This window comes from Mastigoproctus giganteus, chromosome 4 (genome assembly GCF_048544385.1).
Source record: "Mastigoproctus giganteus isolate SK-2022 chromosome 4, ASM4854438v1, whole genome shotgun sequence".
NCBI lineage: Eukaryota > Metazoa > Arthropoda > Arachnida > Uropygi > Thelyphonidae > Mastigoproctus > Mastigoproctus giganteus.
The window spans coordinates 230,714,193-230,731,787 of NC_143578.1; the positions used below are offsets into that span (position 1 = coordinate 230,714,193).

Consider the following 17,595-nt stretch of genomic DNA (forward strand, 5'->3'; position numbering starts at 1 on the left):
TCACATATTCAATTAATCCCAGGGGCTTACATCTGGTGAGTATGGGCTTGGCACACCCAGGGTCCTGAGCTGGATGTCATCATTCTTCTTTTCTTGGTGATTTCCTTATTTGACACTCTCTCTCTCTCTCTCTCTCTCTCTCTCTCAGGGTAACTTGGGAATTTTTTTTTTGGCTGATGAAGCATAAGCCTCAGGCTTCCTTCCTTCATACTAATAATATTAAACAAAGTGACAAACTTTCTAGGAGCAACAATGGTGAAATGGAGTACCACCATTAAGGTTGAGAACATCACAACCAGGCCAATCCCCATTAGAAGAGGAATCTGTCAGGGAGATGCTCTGAGTTCACTATGGTTCTGTCTAGCACTCAACCCGCTATCTACCATGCTCAGTGGCAGCAAGTATGGATATAACCTCAAAGAAGGAAGAAAGAACCTGTACACCCTCACCCACCTGATGTTTTTTTTTTTTTTTTTTTGGTAGTTGTTGGCGCATAGGCTTCTGTGGCCATAATGCACCTCCCAAGGTTTTTGCAGTACTTTGATCCAAGCCCGAGACGGAAATCGAACCCGCGACCTTTGGGTTGCCAGGCAGGCACTTTACCCACCCAGCTAGCCCGGTCGGCACCCACCTGATGTACACGGATGACATCAGGCTCTACGTGGCAACAGAGAAGCATCTCCAGCAACTACTCTGGATCACCAAAGAATTCAGCAAGGACATCAGGATGGAATTTGGTCTAGAAAAATGCAAGACCCACAGACTGCACCAGAGAAAATTAGTTGGGCAAAACTACCAGCTGCTGACTGGTAAAGAGATCGAAGCTATGACAGAAGGAGAGACCTACAAATACCTAGGGATGATGCAGGCTGAGCAGTTAGAGCACAAGGAAATCAAGAATTGCCTGACTGAAAAATATCATCAGAGACTCAGAAGCCTGCTGAAAGCAAATTTGAACGAAGGGAACACAGTTAAAGCCATAAACACCTATGCAGCTCCAGTACTAACATACACATTCGGGGCCATAGATTGGAATAACACCGAGCTAGAAGATATCATGTGAAAGACAAGGTTGTTGTTGTTATTTGGTTTTTAAGAGCATCAGCAACTAAGGCCATATTGCTCCGGGGATGTGTGGTGGTCGTTCCCTGACCTTTCCGCATCCTCCATATTTGGTGGCTCACGGGCTTGAACCCCCAGTCTAATCAAGAAGCGTGTGCTACGCACTGCTGCTCCTGCCCACCTGGCTGTGGAGGCGCCGAAAGACAAGGACAATGATGACCAAGAGTCACCAACACCACCCAAAGTCAGCAGTGGAGAGAATAACAATACCTTGAAAAGAGGGAGGAAGGGGCTTGATAGACCTGATAGAACAACAGAAAACAGCGATGGTTAACCTGAAGGATTACTTCAAGAACAACACAGCATCACTCCACCAGACCATAAGGAAGATAGATAAGTGGTATACCCAACTCAGCCTAACTTCCCACCCAGACAGTCCAAGAAATGAAGTTAGAAAGATGGGCAAAGAAGACACTCCATGGCAGACACTACAATGACCTCCATCAAGATCACATCGACACAATTGCTTCCAATGCATGACTCGGATGCTCTTCCCCGAGACTGAGGGATTCATGCTGCCCATCCAAGACCAGGTAATCAACACCAACTATAGAAAATACATCACAAAGGAGCCTTGAATGTCAGATGACACATGTCGACGATGCCACCTGGCCTCAGAAATGATCCAACACATCACTGCGGTTACCCAGACTGAGTACTCTCATAGACATGACCAGGTAGCCAGGATAATACATCAGAAGCTAGCGAGGAAATACCAGTTGACCAAAGAAAGTGTACCATACTACAAGTACAAACCCCAGGCAGTACTAGAGACCCGAATCCACAAGCTGTACTGGAATCGCACCATAATAACGGATAAGACCATTCCGCACAACAGACCGGACATAACCCTTGTGGACAAGATGGAAAAGGCTACCTACCTGATTGACATAGTGGTGCCCAACACTAGCAATGTCCAGAAAACCCATGAGGAGAAAATTAGGAAGTACACGAACCTGAAACACGAGGTCAAGGAGATGTGGCGTATGCAAGAAGTAGCCACCATCCCGATCATCATGTCAACCATCGGTATGGTACCAAAGACTCTACATAGCAGCAATAGGTCTCCCAGAGAACACCTACAATGAACTCCAGAAAGTCACCATCCCGATCATCATGTCAGCCATCGGTATGGTACCAAAGACTCTACATAGCAGCAATAGGTCTCCCAGAGAACACCTACAACGAACTCCAGAAAGTCGCAGTCCCGAACACCTGTAGGATAGTCAGAGATTTCCTCGACCAACAGCAACACCAGACTTTACAACTACCCTGTGTACTTGGTAGCAGTACCCGTCACTGAGTGGATTCCTCCAATCAGGGAGAAATAATATAATAATAATAACTAAAGTTAATTAAAAAATACTGTGAGTTCATATAAATTATTTATTGAAATGTAATCAACTCAATACATACTTAATACGAAATATTTTTCATTATATTTTGAAGTTTAATTAAAACCTGACTTCAAGGCTTAATAAAGTGCAACTGAAGTGGAGGAATTTGGTTCCTGTACCTTATTATTTTGCTAATTATAGGAGCTTGTGTTACAGTTCTCTAAATTTTTGTTACATATTATAAAAATCACAGCCATTCAATTAAGGTTGCAATTTGCATTTAGGTGTCTAGTGAAAAACACTAGTTTTCGGAGGAGTATAGAGTGAATGGCTGATTTCTTTATTTTTTCATTCATCTGTTTTTATTTTGGTTGTTGCCAACAATTGGTCACACATTTCAACTTAGTCAGCCTTGTAAGTGCTTCTGAGTTTGATTTCACTGACTTTATTTGAATTCTTGGCTGCATTATGTCTGTTAGTTAATGTATAGCTCTTGAAATGTATTAAGATTCATAGTCCCAGCACGTCAGATCCATAGTTCTCTGCAGTTGTGCAGAGAAATAGAGTGGGCCAGCAAATCAGAGTGTCTTATAATGGGGCATTTTAATTTCCCAAAGATTGACTGCACTTTGTGGGTTGGTCACTCACACACCAGCAAGGCTTTTGTGGATTTATTGAATGATTCCTTTCTACAGCAGCATGTTCGGGAGGCAACTAGAGGGAGTAATACTCTTGATCTGATTATCAGCAGTGATTCTTCATGCATCAAGAGTCTGCAGATAAAGGAACCACTAGGTGACAGTGATCACAGTGTGCTGAAATGGGATTTATTCAGAAGTAACTACCATCAGGGGTAAAGGGAAGGGTTTTTGCTTTCATAAAGGCTACTACGATGGTCTGACACAGTATTTAAATTCTATACAGTGGGACCAACTGATGATGTTACCAACAGCAAATTAAAAATGGGAAGCATTCAAAGAACTTATCTTGGAAGCTACTAGGCTTTACATACCAACTAAGAAATATTGTTCAAATGTTAGGCCTAAATGGATGTCAGATGAACTAATGAGACATATGGCAGAGAAGAAAAATACATGGGATATATATAAATTAACATGTGACACAGAAACCTACGATAGATATAAGTTGATCTGTAACAAAGTTACAAAGGAGGTTAGGCAGGCGAAGGCAGATTACGAGAAATCTTTGGAAAAGGATGCAAAGAAAAATAGCAAAGAGTTCTTTACTTATGTAAACTCTTGAAGGAAGGGGATGAATCAGATTGGTCCACTTGATATCGTTGGTTCAACTGTTGATGATTCTGCTCAGGTAGCTAACCAACTAAATGAATCTTTTGCATCTACATTTACACATGAGGAGTTATTCAGGGAGGGGAATGCCAGAGGTGTGTTCAACTCTGGCAGTAAGCTAGATAACCTTGTAATAACTGAGAGTCAAGTGGAGGAGAAATTGTTGAAGATAAACATAAGAAAGGTACCTGGGGCAGATGAAATCTATCCAGTTATATATATTAAAGGAGGTGGCAAAGGAAGCAAGCAAACCTTTAGCCATAATTATGAGAACTTACCTGGACCCAGGGAAGGTACCCGTGGACTGGAGATGTGCAAATGTGACCCAAATCCAAAAAGGAGGATCAAAGGGGGAGTCAGGTAATTACAGACCTGTTAGTTTAACTTCTGTTTCAGGGAAATTAATGGAGGCACTGGTTAAAGAAGCATTGCAGGATCATCTAGACAAGACTTCAGTTATAGCTCGGACACAGCATGGGTTTGTTGAGGGGGATTCTTGTCTGACTAATTTGATTTTATACTATGATGTAGTCACAAAGGAACTGGATGCAAAGAATAACTTTGGTATCATATATTTGGATCTTAGAAGGGCCTTTAATACTGTTGCACATCTAAGACTGCTGCACAAATTGGAGCAGTGTGACATTGGAGGCAAATTAGTGGCAAATTCTACTGGATAAACGGGTGGTTGAGGGGAGAAGACAGAGAGTGGTAATCAATGGACACTGCTCTTTGTAGGCTAATGTTATTAGTGGAGTCCCTCAGGGTTCAGTGTTGGGTCCATTGTTGTTTTCTGGATTTATAAATGATATTGATATGGTATATCGGGCTTAACATCCAAGTTTGCAGACGATACGAAGGTTGGCAGGATTGTTAATGACACTAATGACAGTATACTGCTGCAACAGGATCTAGAAAAGTTGAGCAGATGAGCTGAGATGTGACAAACGAAGTTTAACATTGACAAATATAAAGTACTACATATGGGAAGCAGTAATCCCAGAGTAATGTATTAACTCTGTGGTAACACACTGACAGTGGTATAGAATGAAAAGGACCTGGGGTTAATTGTGCAGGCAGATACGAAGTTTTCTGAGCAGTGCAGACGGTTTGCAAGAGTAGCTCATGGTGTCTTGTCGATATACAAAAATTTTTCTAGCAGGGATAAGGAGGTGATTATCCCCTTGTATAAGGCAATTGTCAGGTCACCTTGAGTACTGTATACAGGTCTGGAGGCCTCATTTTAAGAAGGATGTAGAGCTGTTGGAATGAGTACAGAGAAGGGCAACAAGATTAGTGAATAGAGCAAAGGGTTACTCGTACAAAGAAAGGCTTAAGTTTTGCAAATTACAGTGTCTGGAGACTAGGCACCTGCGAGCGATCTGATTGAGGTGTATAAAGTATTGAATGGTTTGAGCATGCTCAATGCTGATTGGATTCTTCCTCTTGCTCAGAATAATCACCTGAGAGGGCATAAATTCAAATTGAGGAAAGACGGTTGTAGGATAGATGTGAGGAAGTTTAACTTTAGCCAGCAGGTGGTTGATTGCTGGAAAAAAATTCCATTTGTTATTGTAGAAGTTGATATATAAATAGATTCAAGGCAGAACTTGACAAAAATTTGGAGCGTGACGATGGGTGAAATAATGGGGTTTTTTTGTTGTTTTTTTTGGCTGATACTATATAAGCTTGCTTTCTTGCATCATGTGCCCTTGCTAAAGCTAATGCTATTTGCTCATGTTGGCTTATCTTTTCACCGCCCCCATATACTCCATGGAAGTATTGGAATGATACATTGCCATTTTGCAGCTCATCTGGGTCAAAGTCCCATCAAAGATTAGAGAAATTTCTAAAGTCCTCTTTAATTAGCCATTCCCAAGCAAAGGGGTCAGGGTTCCTGCATATGAGCATAAAGCTCTGGTGCTTTATTACCAAATGCAATAAATAATCATAATAAAATACGTAAATATTTTGTTACAATTTTTATGTAATAAAATATTGCTAATGCTTTTGCTTTATCATAAGCAAACTTGTTCCTGATCTCTTCTTTGTTTGATCTTCTATCCAAGCAGATAAACTACATTCCATCCCTTCCAATTCTTTTTGTCTTGATCTAATGTCTTTTGTTACACTTTGAGTTGTTCCTGCTATAAAAGCTGCTTTTATTTTCTCTGCATTCTTTCTAATTGTTCTCAGCAGCCAAGTTATGTTATTTCCTAACTTAAACTTAAAGATTAAGTTAGGAAATAAGGTTTCAAATGCATCATATTAGTATGCAGCTAAACTCTGAATTAGCAAAATTATGCAAAGGCGGCATCATTTAAGTTATATCTCATATTGTGAATACCTTCACAACGAGTTGCCATGATATTAGCATTAACATTAGTAGAGGCATTTGATGCAAGAAAGCAATCTTATGCAGCATCAGCCAAAAAAAAAAAAAAAAAAAAACCACTTCCACTTTACCCCTCTGTTCGTTCGAAATACCTGTCCAGCTGAGCCTTAAACTTATTTAGGCTATCAACTTCCACGACAAGGGATGGAAGTCTTTCCACCAACCAACCACCCGCTGGCTAAAGGCAAATTTCCGCACATCTATCCTACATCTGTCTTTCCTCAATTTAAATTTATGTCCTCTCAGGTGATTATTCTGAGCAAGAGGAAGAATCCCATCAGCATTGAGCATGCTCAAACCATTCAAGGCTTTATACATCTCTATCTGATCACCTCGCTGGTGCCTAGTCTCCAGACACTGTAATTTGCAAAACTTAAGCCTTTCTTCGTAAGAGCACCCCTTTGTTCCATTCACTAATCTTGTTGCCCTTCTCTGTACTCGTTCCAGCAGCTCTACATCCTTCTTGAAATGAGGCCTCCAGACCTGTATACAGTACTCTAGGTGTGGCCTGACCATTGCCTTATACAAGGGAATAATCACCTCCTTATCCCTGCTAGAAAAATTCCTATATATCATTGACAATACACCATGAGCTACTCTTGCAGCCCATCTGCACTGCTCAGAGAACTTCATATCTGCCTGCACAACAACCACCCCCAAGTCCCTTTCGTTCTCTACCACTTTCAGTGTAGTACCACAGAGTTGATACATTGCTCTGGGGTTGCTGTTTCCCATATGTAGTACTTTACATTTGTCAATGTTAAGCTTCATTTGCCACCTCTCAGCCCATTTGCTCAACCTTTCCAGATCCTGTTGCAGCAGCATAGTTTCAGTAATGTCCTTGACAACCGTGCAAACCTTCGTATCGTCTGCAAACTTGGACATTAAGCTTGATATACCATCATCAATATCATTTATAAATACAGAAAACAATAATGGACCCAACACTGAATCCTGAGGGACTCCACTAATAACATTAGTCCATGATGAGCAGTGTCCATTGATTACCACTCTCTGTCTTCTCCCACTCAACCACCCCTTTATCCATAGCAGCAATTTGCCTCCAATGCCCCACACTGCTCCAATTTGTGCAGCAGTCTTCCATGTGCAACAGTATCAAAAGCCTTTCTAAGATCCAAGTATATAATATCAAAGTTATTCCCTGCATCCAGTTCCTTTGTGACTGCATCATAGTATCCCATCAAATTGGTCAGGCAAGACTTCCCCTTAACAAAACCACTGTGTCTGAGCTATAACTGAAGTCTTGTTTAGATGATCCTGAAGTGCTTCTTTAACCAGTGCCTCCATTAATTTTCCTGGAACAGAAGTTAAACTCACAGGTCTGTAATTACTTGTGTCAGCCTTTGATCCTCCTTTGTGAATTGGGGTTACATTTGCACATCTCCAGTCTGTGGGTACCTGCCCTGAGTCCAAGGAAGCTCTCATAATTATGGCTAAGGGTTTGCTTACTTCCTTTGCTGCCTCCTTTAATATAACTGGATGGATCCCATCCACCCCAGGTGCCTTTCTTGTGTTTATTTTCAACAATTTCTCCTCCACTTTACTCTCAGTTATTACAAGATTCTCTAGCTTACTGCCAGAGTTGAATACACCTCTGGCATTCCCCTTGCTGAATAACTCCTCATGTGTGAATGTCGATGCAAAATATTCATTTAGTTTGTTAGCTACTTGAGCAGGATCATCAACAGTTGACCCATCGATATCAAGTGGACCAATCTGATTCATCCCCTTCCTTCTAGAGTTTCATAAGTAAAGAACTCTGTGCTGTTTTTCTTTGCATCCCTTGCCAAAGATTTCTCGTAATCTGCTTTCGCCTGCCTAACCTCCTTTGTAACTTGGTTACAGATCAATATTGCACTACTTCGAATAAGTAACGCTCCACCAAGAAGAAGACTGTTGTTACTTATTCTCAGTGGATACCACCACCCAGATGGCACCGTTTCAGGGCTATTTCACCCTTCTTCGGTTGTTGGGTAGGTACCCAAGTGATGCAATGATGATAAAACAGTTATGAAGTATAACTCCACAATATGAGAGATGCCTGATGGTGTATAATATAAGTTAAGACTGAAATTATACACTATCAGGCATCTCTCATATTGTGGAGTTATACTTCATAACTGTTTTGTCATCATTGCATCACTTGGGTACCTACCCACCCACTGAAAAAGGGCCAGATAGCCCAGTCTTCTCCATGGTGAAGCATTACTTATTCGAAGTATTGCAATATCATGGCAACTCGTTGTGGTATTCACAATATGAGATAACTTAAACGATGCCGCCTTTACATAATTTTGCTAATTCAGAGTTTAGCTGTGTACTAATATGATGCGTTTGCGCTAATTTGTACATTGTCTAAATCTCTCACAGCCTGAGGCTAAAGCCCTTAACGTATTTCAGAAATAAGGTTTCCTAACTTTGTCTGTCACACCGACATGTCGGTGCCTCTGTAGCCAGGTGGGATGGAGCAGCAGTGCGTAGCACATGCTTCTTGATTAGACCGGGGTTCGAGCCCGTTACCACCAAATACGAGGATGCGGAAAGGTCAGGGAATGACCACCGCATATCCCAGAGCATATGGCCTTAGTTGCTAATGCTCCTAAAAACCAAATAACAAACAAACAAACCGACATGTCAATCAATATATTGTTCTTGACTTCTACTGCCACTACCAATAACATGCACTGTCTGTTTACCGAGAATGCAAGGATAAACTGCAATAGTGGCAAACCAGTTTGTCTGGCAAGTTCCTGTAAAGTTTGCCCTGGTTCTCATGGTGGCTTTCTTTACTTTAGCCACTTTTTTTTCTTTTTCTCTCTGAACCTGCAGTATCTTCACCAGCATGCTTCCTTTTCACACCATTTTCAAGTATTTTACTCATTTTTAAGGAATAAAGCACAATTACAGTATAAAAAAGAACAAAAATGAGGAGGCACATTTTATACACATAAAGCAGCCCATGTGTAGCAACTGCGTAAACAATGCAGTAAGTGTTGCGTTCAGTTGTTGTGATTCCACTGCATTTGACTGCCATTTCTTGTAAATACAAAGCCGAATCAATCATACATAAGCGAATTAGGTTTGTGATATATGTGACATCGTATCCCTATTTATAAATAGTGTATGATCAAATTCATGTAGTGTTAACACATGTTATACGAGGTCTGAGTGTATGTACAAATTTAGTAAATAATGGAACATGATAATGTACAGCTGTATATTATTTAATATTTGTTACTGGGCTGATTTATCAAGTTACTGTAATAATAATCAAATGTACCTGAAATATAATGCAATGCATACCTACCTAATATAAAAGTTATTTTTTAAAGATATTATCACCTTTGCCAGAGCACTTGCTATATAAGCACAAGACCAGTAGCAGATTTGGATGCTGTTGCAATAAATCCAGCAAAGAAATGTACCTTATATGTTCGTAAGTGCAGAATTTTTTCTCTAATTTTTTATTATAATCTCATTTTTATGACAGTGAGGTCTAATGTGTATTATCACTAGGCACTTAAAAAATGCAACTATGATATAGCTTTGATCTAATTCACTAATCCTAATTCATAATTCTAGACTCCTACCTGAACCAAATCAAGAGTATTGCTTTCTCTAGTTAACTCCCTAATGTATTGACTTAAAAAGTCATCCAGAAAGCAAATCCAGAAATGTCCTGCTACTGAGTGAGATGCAAGTCAATAATTCCAATTAATATCAGGAAAGTTAAAATCCCCCATGACAAGACATTCTAATTTTCTGGCTCATTATTTGTCTTGATTTGTCTGACAACAGGCAAATAAAGTCAGTGGAAAACTGTCAACAAATCTATTGGTGACCTGTTCTGTTCTGAATCTGTTCTGTTATGTGGTCATTGATCTAAATGTTAATTTTTTGCTGCAAACCTATGAATGTGTAAATTACTTAAATTAACTACAATTTATTTTCCATCATAACTGTTCTCCCTTTTCTGTTTTTTTTTTCATTCTTTTGTTTCTTCTGAGTAGAAATGTTTAAATGGAAATTTGAAGAAAATGCAGTTTTCACTTTTCTGCTCAGCAGCTGGTTATATCAGCTGCTGAATGTCAAACTTCACACAGCAGGATAAGAGCATACCTAGCTTTTAAGTTTGTTTTTCTGTGTGGGAAAATTAAAAACTTTTTTTCAATTTTCCCACACAGAAGAACAAACATGATGCACGACTTTATAATTTTGATCAGAGCACTTTTATCACACATGCTTGCCAGTGGGAAATATAATCAAGTTGCCACCGTGGCAATTTCCACCTGTTCAACAGCATAAGATACCTAGCTATTGTTATGATGTTAATTTTATGCTACAAACCTGTGAATTGTTAAATCACTAAAATGAACCACATCAACTCTCTGATCCACCTTTTATTTGTCATTGAGGATTTCCATTTTGCATAAGTCTTTGAGCCATGTGAACCATATGAATCACAAACCTTATGAACATTAGTTGGCACTAATGATATTAAGAATAGCAGAGCAGTGGAGTTACTCAACAAGTACAGGTCACTGTCGAAAAAAAGCCGTGAATTAGGGTTGAATTTGAAAGTGCCTGCAGTTCTGCTCAGACACGATAGGAAGGAGTATATGATGAGAGCCTTGTCAATCAATTCGGCCCTGGAAAGACTGTGCAAGGCTCAAGGGGTAGAATTTTTTCAGCCTGGTCTGTACTTGTTAACAGGAGAGACTGCTTCTATGGGGAATGGGATACACTTAAATAGAAAGGGTGCAAGACTATTTGCTGATGCTGTCGAGGCAGTGTTAGGTGGGTCAGAAAACTGCTAGCTTGGAGGGGAATACAAGGACTAATAGATTAACAGCAGCCTCTGGCTGAGATGAAAGTGATTCTAGCACTGCTTCTATTGGAATGAGCAGGAGGCTGGAAAATAAGATGCAGGGTATTTCAGAGACTGCTGGGAGTGATTGCGGTACAAGTAAACACATCGGTTGTGTTAGGGTAGCTAAGAATAGGAACAGGTGCATGTATACTTGCGGGTACAACAATGCTGCGAGTTTGGTAAATAAATTTGATGAATTTGAGGTATTGCTCAAAACATCAAAGGCAGATGTTGTTGGGATATCAGAGACATGGTGTCACACAGATATAAGGAATGCAGAACTGGAATTTGGGGAGTACAATGTGTGCAGAAAGGATAGACAGGACAGGAAGGGAGGAGGGGTTATGCTATTAGTTAAGAGACACATAAAATCCAAGGAAGTGAAGCCAGTCGACATTGCTGGACAGTGCATTGTTGTGTCAGTTTGATGTGACATAAGCATTGGGAGATCAAAATTGAGAGTAGGAGTGTGCTATAGGCCTAATGACTCTGATGAGTATAATAAGAAACTGTACAGGGAAATAGAGTGGGACAGCAAATCAAAGAGTCTTAAATGGGGGAGTTCAGTTTCCTAGATATTGACTGGAATTTGTGGGTTAGTCACTCACACACTAGCAAGGCTTTTGTGGATTTATTGGATGATTGTTTTCTACATCAGATATGTTCAGGAGGCAACTAGAGGGAGTAATACTCTTGATCTGATAATCAGTAGTGATTCTTCATTCATTAAGAATCTGCAGATAAAGAAACCACTAGGTGGCAGTGATCACAGCGTGCTGAAGTTTGATTTACTCAAAGAGGTAACTACCATCAGGGGTAAAGGGAAGGGTTTTTGCTTTCGTAAAGGCAACTACCATGGTCTGAGACAGTATTTAAATTCTATACAGTGGGACCAACTGATGATGTTACCAACAGCAAATTCAAAATGGGAAGCATTCAAAGAATTTATCTTGGAAGCTACTGGGCTTTATATACTAACTAAGAAATATTGTTCAATATTTAGGCCTAAATGGATGTCAGGTGAACTAATGAGATATATGGCAGAGAAGAAAAATGCATGGGATACATATAAATTAATGGGTGACATGGAAGCCTATGATAGATATAAGCTTGTCTGTAACCAAGTTACAAAGGAGATTAGGCAGGCGAAGGCAGATTACGAGAAATCTTTGGCAAAGGATTTAAAGAAAAACAGCAAAGAGTTCTTTACTTATGTAAACTCTAGAAGGAAGGGGATGAATTAGATTGGTTCACTGGATATTGATGGTTCAACTGTTGATGATCCTGCTCAGGTGGATAACAAACTAAACAAGTATTTTGCATCTACATTCACACATGAGGAGTTATTCAGGAAGGGGAATGCCAGAGGTGAAGTAAACTCTGGCAGTGAGCAAGATGATTTTCTAATAACTGAAAGGAAAGTGGAGGAGAAATTGTTGAGGATAAACATAAAAAAGGCACCCGGGGTGGATGAGATCTATCCAGTTATAATAAAGCAGGCAGCAAAGGAAGTAAGCAAACCCTTAGCCATAATTATGAGAGCTTCTTTGGACTCAGGGGAGGTACCCATAGACTAGAGATGTGCAAATGTGACCCCAATTCACAATGGAGGATCAAAGGGAAACAAAAGTAATTATATACATGTGAGTTTAACTTCTGTTCCAGAAAAATTAATGGAGGCACTGGTTAAAGAAGCACTGCAGGATTATCTAAACAAGACTTAAGTTATAGCTCGGACACAGCATGGTTTTGTTAAGGGAAAGTCTTGCCTGACCAATTTGATTGGATACTATGATGCAGTCACAAAAGAACTGGATGCAGGGAATAACTTTGATATTATATATTTGGATATTAGAAAGGCTTTTGATACTGATGCACATGGAAGACTGCTGCACAAATTGGAGCAGTGTGGCATTGGAGGCAAATTGCTGCTATGGATAAAGGGATGGTTGAGGGGGAGAAGACAGAGAGTGGTAATCAATGGACACTGCTCATCGTGGACTAATGTTATTAGTAGAGTCCCTTAGGGTTCATTGTTGGGTCATTGTTGGTTCATTGTTGTTTTCTGTATAAATGATATTTATGATGGTATATCAAGCTTAATGTCCAAGTTTGCAGACAATACAAAGGTTGGCAGGGTTGTCAAGGACACTACTGACACTAGGCTACTGCAACAGGATCTGGAAAGGTTGAGCAGATGGGCTGAGAGGTGGCAAATGAAGTTTAACGTTGCCAAATGTAAAGTACTTCACATGGGAAACAGTAACCCCAGAGTAATGAATCAGCTCTGTGGTACTATACTGACAGTGGTAGAGAATGAAAAGGACCTAGGGCAGATATGAAGTTCTCTGAGCAGTTCAGATGGGCTGCAAAAGTAGCTCATGGTGTCTTGTCAATGATATACAGGAATTTTTCTAGCAAGGATAAGGAGGTGATTATTCCCTTGTATAAGGCAATGGTCAGGCCACACCTTGAGTACTGTATACAGGTCTGGAGGCCTCATTTCAAGAAGAATGTAGAGCTGCAAGAACGAGTACAGAGTAGAGCAACAAGATTAGTGAATGGAACAAAGAGTTGCTCTTACGAAGAAAGGCTTAAGTTTTGCAAATTACAGTGTCTGAAACAAGGCACCAGCGAGGTGATCTCATAGAGGTGTATAAAGCCTTGAATGGTTTGAGCATGCTCAGTGCCAATGGGATTCCTCCTTTTGCTCAGATTAGCATTAGCATTAGTAGAGGCATTTGATGCAAGAAAGCAAGCTTATGCAGCATCAGCCAAAAAAAAAAAAAAAAAAAAATCCACTTCCACTTCACCTCTCTGTTCGTTCAAAATACCTGTCCAGCTGAGCCTTAAATTTATTTAGATTATCAACCTCCACTTCAAGGGATGGAAGTCTCTTCCACCAACCAACCACCCGCTGGCTAAAGGCAAATTTCCGCACGTCTATCCTACATCTGTCTTTCCTCAATTTGAATTTATGCCCTCTCAGGTGATTATTCTGAGCTAGAGGAAGAATCCCATCAGCATTGAGCATGCTCAAACCATTCAAGGCTTTATACACCTCTATCAGATCACCTCGCTGGTGCCTAGTCTCCAGACACTGTAATTTGCAAAACTTAAGCCTTTCTTCGTAAGAGCACCCCTTTGTTCCATTCACTAATCTTGTTGCCCTTCTCTGTACTCGTTCCAGCAGCATTACATCCTTCTTGAAATGAGGCCTCCAGACCTGTATACAGTACTCTAGGTGTGGCCTGACCATTGCCTTATACAAGGGAATAATCACCTCCTTATCCTTGCTGGAAAAATTCCTGTATATCATTGACAATACTCCATGAGCTACTCTTGCAGCCCGTCTGCACTACTCAGAGAACTTCATATCTGCCTGCACAACCACCCCCAAGTCCCTTTCATTCTCTACCACTGTCAGTGTAGTACCACAGAGTTGATACGTTGCTCTGGGGTTGCTGTTTCCCATGTGTAGTACTTTACATTTGTCAATGTTAAACTTCATTTGCCACCTCTCAGCCCATCTGCTCAACCTTTCCAGATCCTGTTGCAGCAGCATAGTGTCAGTAGTGTCCTTGACAACCCTGCCAACCTTTGTATCGTCTGCAAACTTGGACATTAAGCTTGATATACCATCATCAATATCATTTATAAATACAGAAAACAATAATGGACCGAAAACTGAGCCCTGAGGGACTCCAATAATAACATTAGTCCACGATGAGCAGTGTCCATTGATTACCACTCTCTGTCTTCTCCCCCTCAACCACCCCTTTATCCATAGCAGCAATTTGCCTCCAATGTCACACTGCTCCAATTTGTGTAGCAGTCTTCCATGTGCAACAGTATCAAAAGCCTTTCTAAGATCCAAGTATATAATATCAAAGCTATTCCCTGCATCCAGTTCTTTTGTGACTGCATCATAGTATCCAATCAAATTGGTCAGGCAAGACTTCCCCTTAACAAAGCCATGCTGTGTCCGAGCTATAACTGAAGTCTTGTCTAAATGATCCTGCAATGCTTCTTTAACCAGTGCCTCCATTAATTTTCCTGGAACAGAAGTTAAGCTCACTGGTCTATAATTACTTGTGTCAGCCTTTGATCCTCCTTTGTGAATTGGGGTGACATTTGCACATTTCCAGTCTATGGGTACCTCCCCTGAGTCCAAGGAAGCTCTCATAATTATGGCTAGGGGTTTGCTTACTTCCTTTGCTGCCTCCTTTAATATAACTGGATAGATCCCATCCACCCCAGGTGCCTTTCTTGTGTTTATCTTCAACAGTTTCTCCTCCACTTTACTCTCAGTTATTTCAAGATTCTGTAGCTTACTGCTAGAGTTGAATACACCTCTGGCATTCCCCTTGCTGAATAACTCCTCATGTGTGAATGTCGATGCAAAATATTCATTTAGTTTGTTAGCTACCTGAGCAGGATCATCAACAGTTGACCCATCAATATCAAGTGGACCAATCTGATTCATCCCCTTCCTTCTAGAGTTTACATAAGTAAAGAACTCTTTGCTGTTTTTCTTTGCATCCCTTGCCAAGGATTTCTCATAATCTGCCTTCGCCTGCCTAACCTCCTTTGTAACTTGGTTGCATATCAACTTGTATCTATCATAGGCTTCTGTGTCATGTGTTAATTTTAAGTATCCCATGCATTTTTCTTCTCTGCCATATGCCTCATTAGTCCATCTGACATCCATTTTGGCCTAAACCTTGAACAATATTTCTTAGTTTGTATGTAAAGCCTAGTAGCTTCCAAGATAAGTTCTTTGAATGCTTCCCATTTTGAATTTGCTGTTGGTAACATCATCAGTTGGTCCCACTGTATAGAATTTAAATACTGTCTCAGTCCATCGTAGTCGCCTTTACGGAAGCAATAACCCTTCCCTTTACCCCTAATGGTAGTTACCTCTTTGAGTAAATCCCACTTCAGCACACTGTGATCACTGCCACCTAGTGGTTCATTTATCTGCAGATTCTTAATGCACGAAGAATCACTGCTGATGATCAAATCAAGAGTATTACTCCCTCTAGTTGCCTCCCAAACATGCTGATGTAGAAAACAATCATCCAATAAATCCACAAAAGCCCTGCTAGTGTGCGAGTGACCAGCCCCCAAATTCCAGTCAATATCTGGGAAATTAAAATCTCCCATTATAAGGCTCTCTGATTTACTGGCCCACTCTATTTCCCTGTACAGTTTCTTATTATACTCATCAGAGTCATTAGGCGTATAGCACACTCCTACTCTTAATTTTGATCTCCCAATGCTTATGTAACACCAAACTGATTCAACACTGCACTGTCCAGCGATGTCGACTGGCTTCACTTCCTTGGTTTTTATGTGTTTCTTAACTAATAGCATAACCCCTCCCCCCTTCCTATCCTGTCTATCCTTTCTGTAGACGTCGTACTCCCCAAATTCCAGTTCTGCATCCCTTATATCTGTGTGACACCACGTCTCTGATATCCCAACAATATCTGCCTTTGATGTTTTGAGCAATACCTCAAATTCATCAAATTTATTTACTAAACTCCTAGCATTGGTGTACACGCAAGTATACCTGCACCTGTTTCTATTCTTAGCTACCCTAACACAACCCATGTGTTTACTTGTACCGCAATGGCTCCCAGCAGTCTCTGAAATATCATGCATCTTGTTTTTCAGGCTTCTGCTCATTCTAATAGAAGCAGTGCAAGAATCTCTTTCACCTCTGCCAGTGGCTACTGTCAATCTATTGGTCTTTGTCTCCCCCCAACCTTAATCACCTGAGAAGGCATAAATTCAAATTGAGGAAAGGCAGATGTAGGATAGATGTTCAAAAATTTGCCTTTAGCCAGCGGGTAGTTGGTTGGCGGAACAGACTTCCATCCCTTGTTGTGGAAGTTGATAGCCTAAAATTTAAGGCTCAGCTGGACAGGTATTTCAAATGAACAGAGGGGTGAAATGGGAGTGGTTTGTTGTTTTTTTTGTGTTTTGGCTGATTCTGCATAAGCTTGCTTTCTTGCATCATATGCCTCTTCTAATGCTAATGAACATTCCTGCTCAGTAGCTTGTTATACTAGCCACTGGAACCTGCCCTGTAGCATAAAATTGAAATGTGTTTTCTACTTGGGTTGCACTGCTTATTCCCTCATTTAATATCTCTGTCAGTTTAATTTCCGATATATAGGTTAAGGAAATTTTCAAAATGCCGTCAGTAGAATACATTTGAATTTCATACAAATGAGCAGTTTTATTTTTATTTCAATTACCATGTTCCCACTAATTTTAGGAATGTACTTCAACTTGTTATCAACAGCACTTCATTGTTTCATGGAAAGTTACATTGCTGACTGATTACATACATTCTCATTTATCTCTATTTACAATTGGCCTTAGCAGATATCAATGTGTTGCTGAGTGCATATGTTCTCTGTTTCCTCTCTGAGTTCATAGAGAGGAAACCATTTCTGGTTCTATTTGGTGAGGATGCAACACACTTGGCTCCATGCTTAGCCCTACAGGAGGCTGATCCAAATTTATACT

General features: G+C 40.3%; 1 protein-coding gene across 1 annotated transcript in view; it reads left to right on the top strand.

Moving 5' to 3' along the window:
- LOC150087474 (uncharacterized) overlaps positions 1-17,595 on the top strand; it is a 223,247-nt gene that overhangs the window by 202,965 nt on the left and 2,687 nt on the right. Inside the window, exon 16 of the mRNA XM_090372498.1 lies at positions 9,518-9,621. Within this exon, the coding sequence (XP_090228624.1) occupies positions 9,518-9,621 (104 nt within the window). The remainder of the gene's footprint in view (positions 1-9,517; positions 9,622-17,595) is intronic.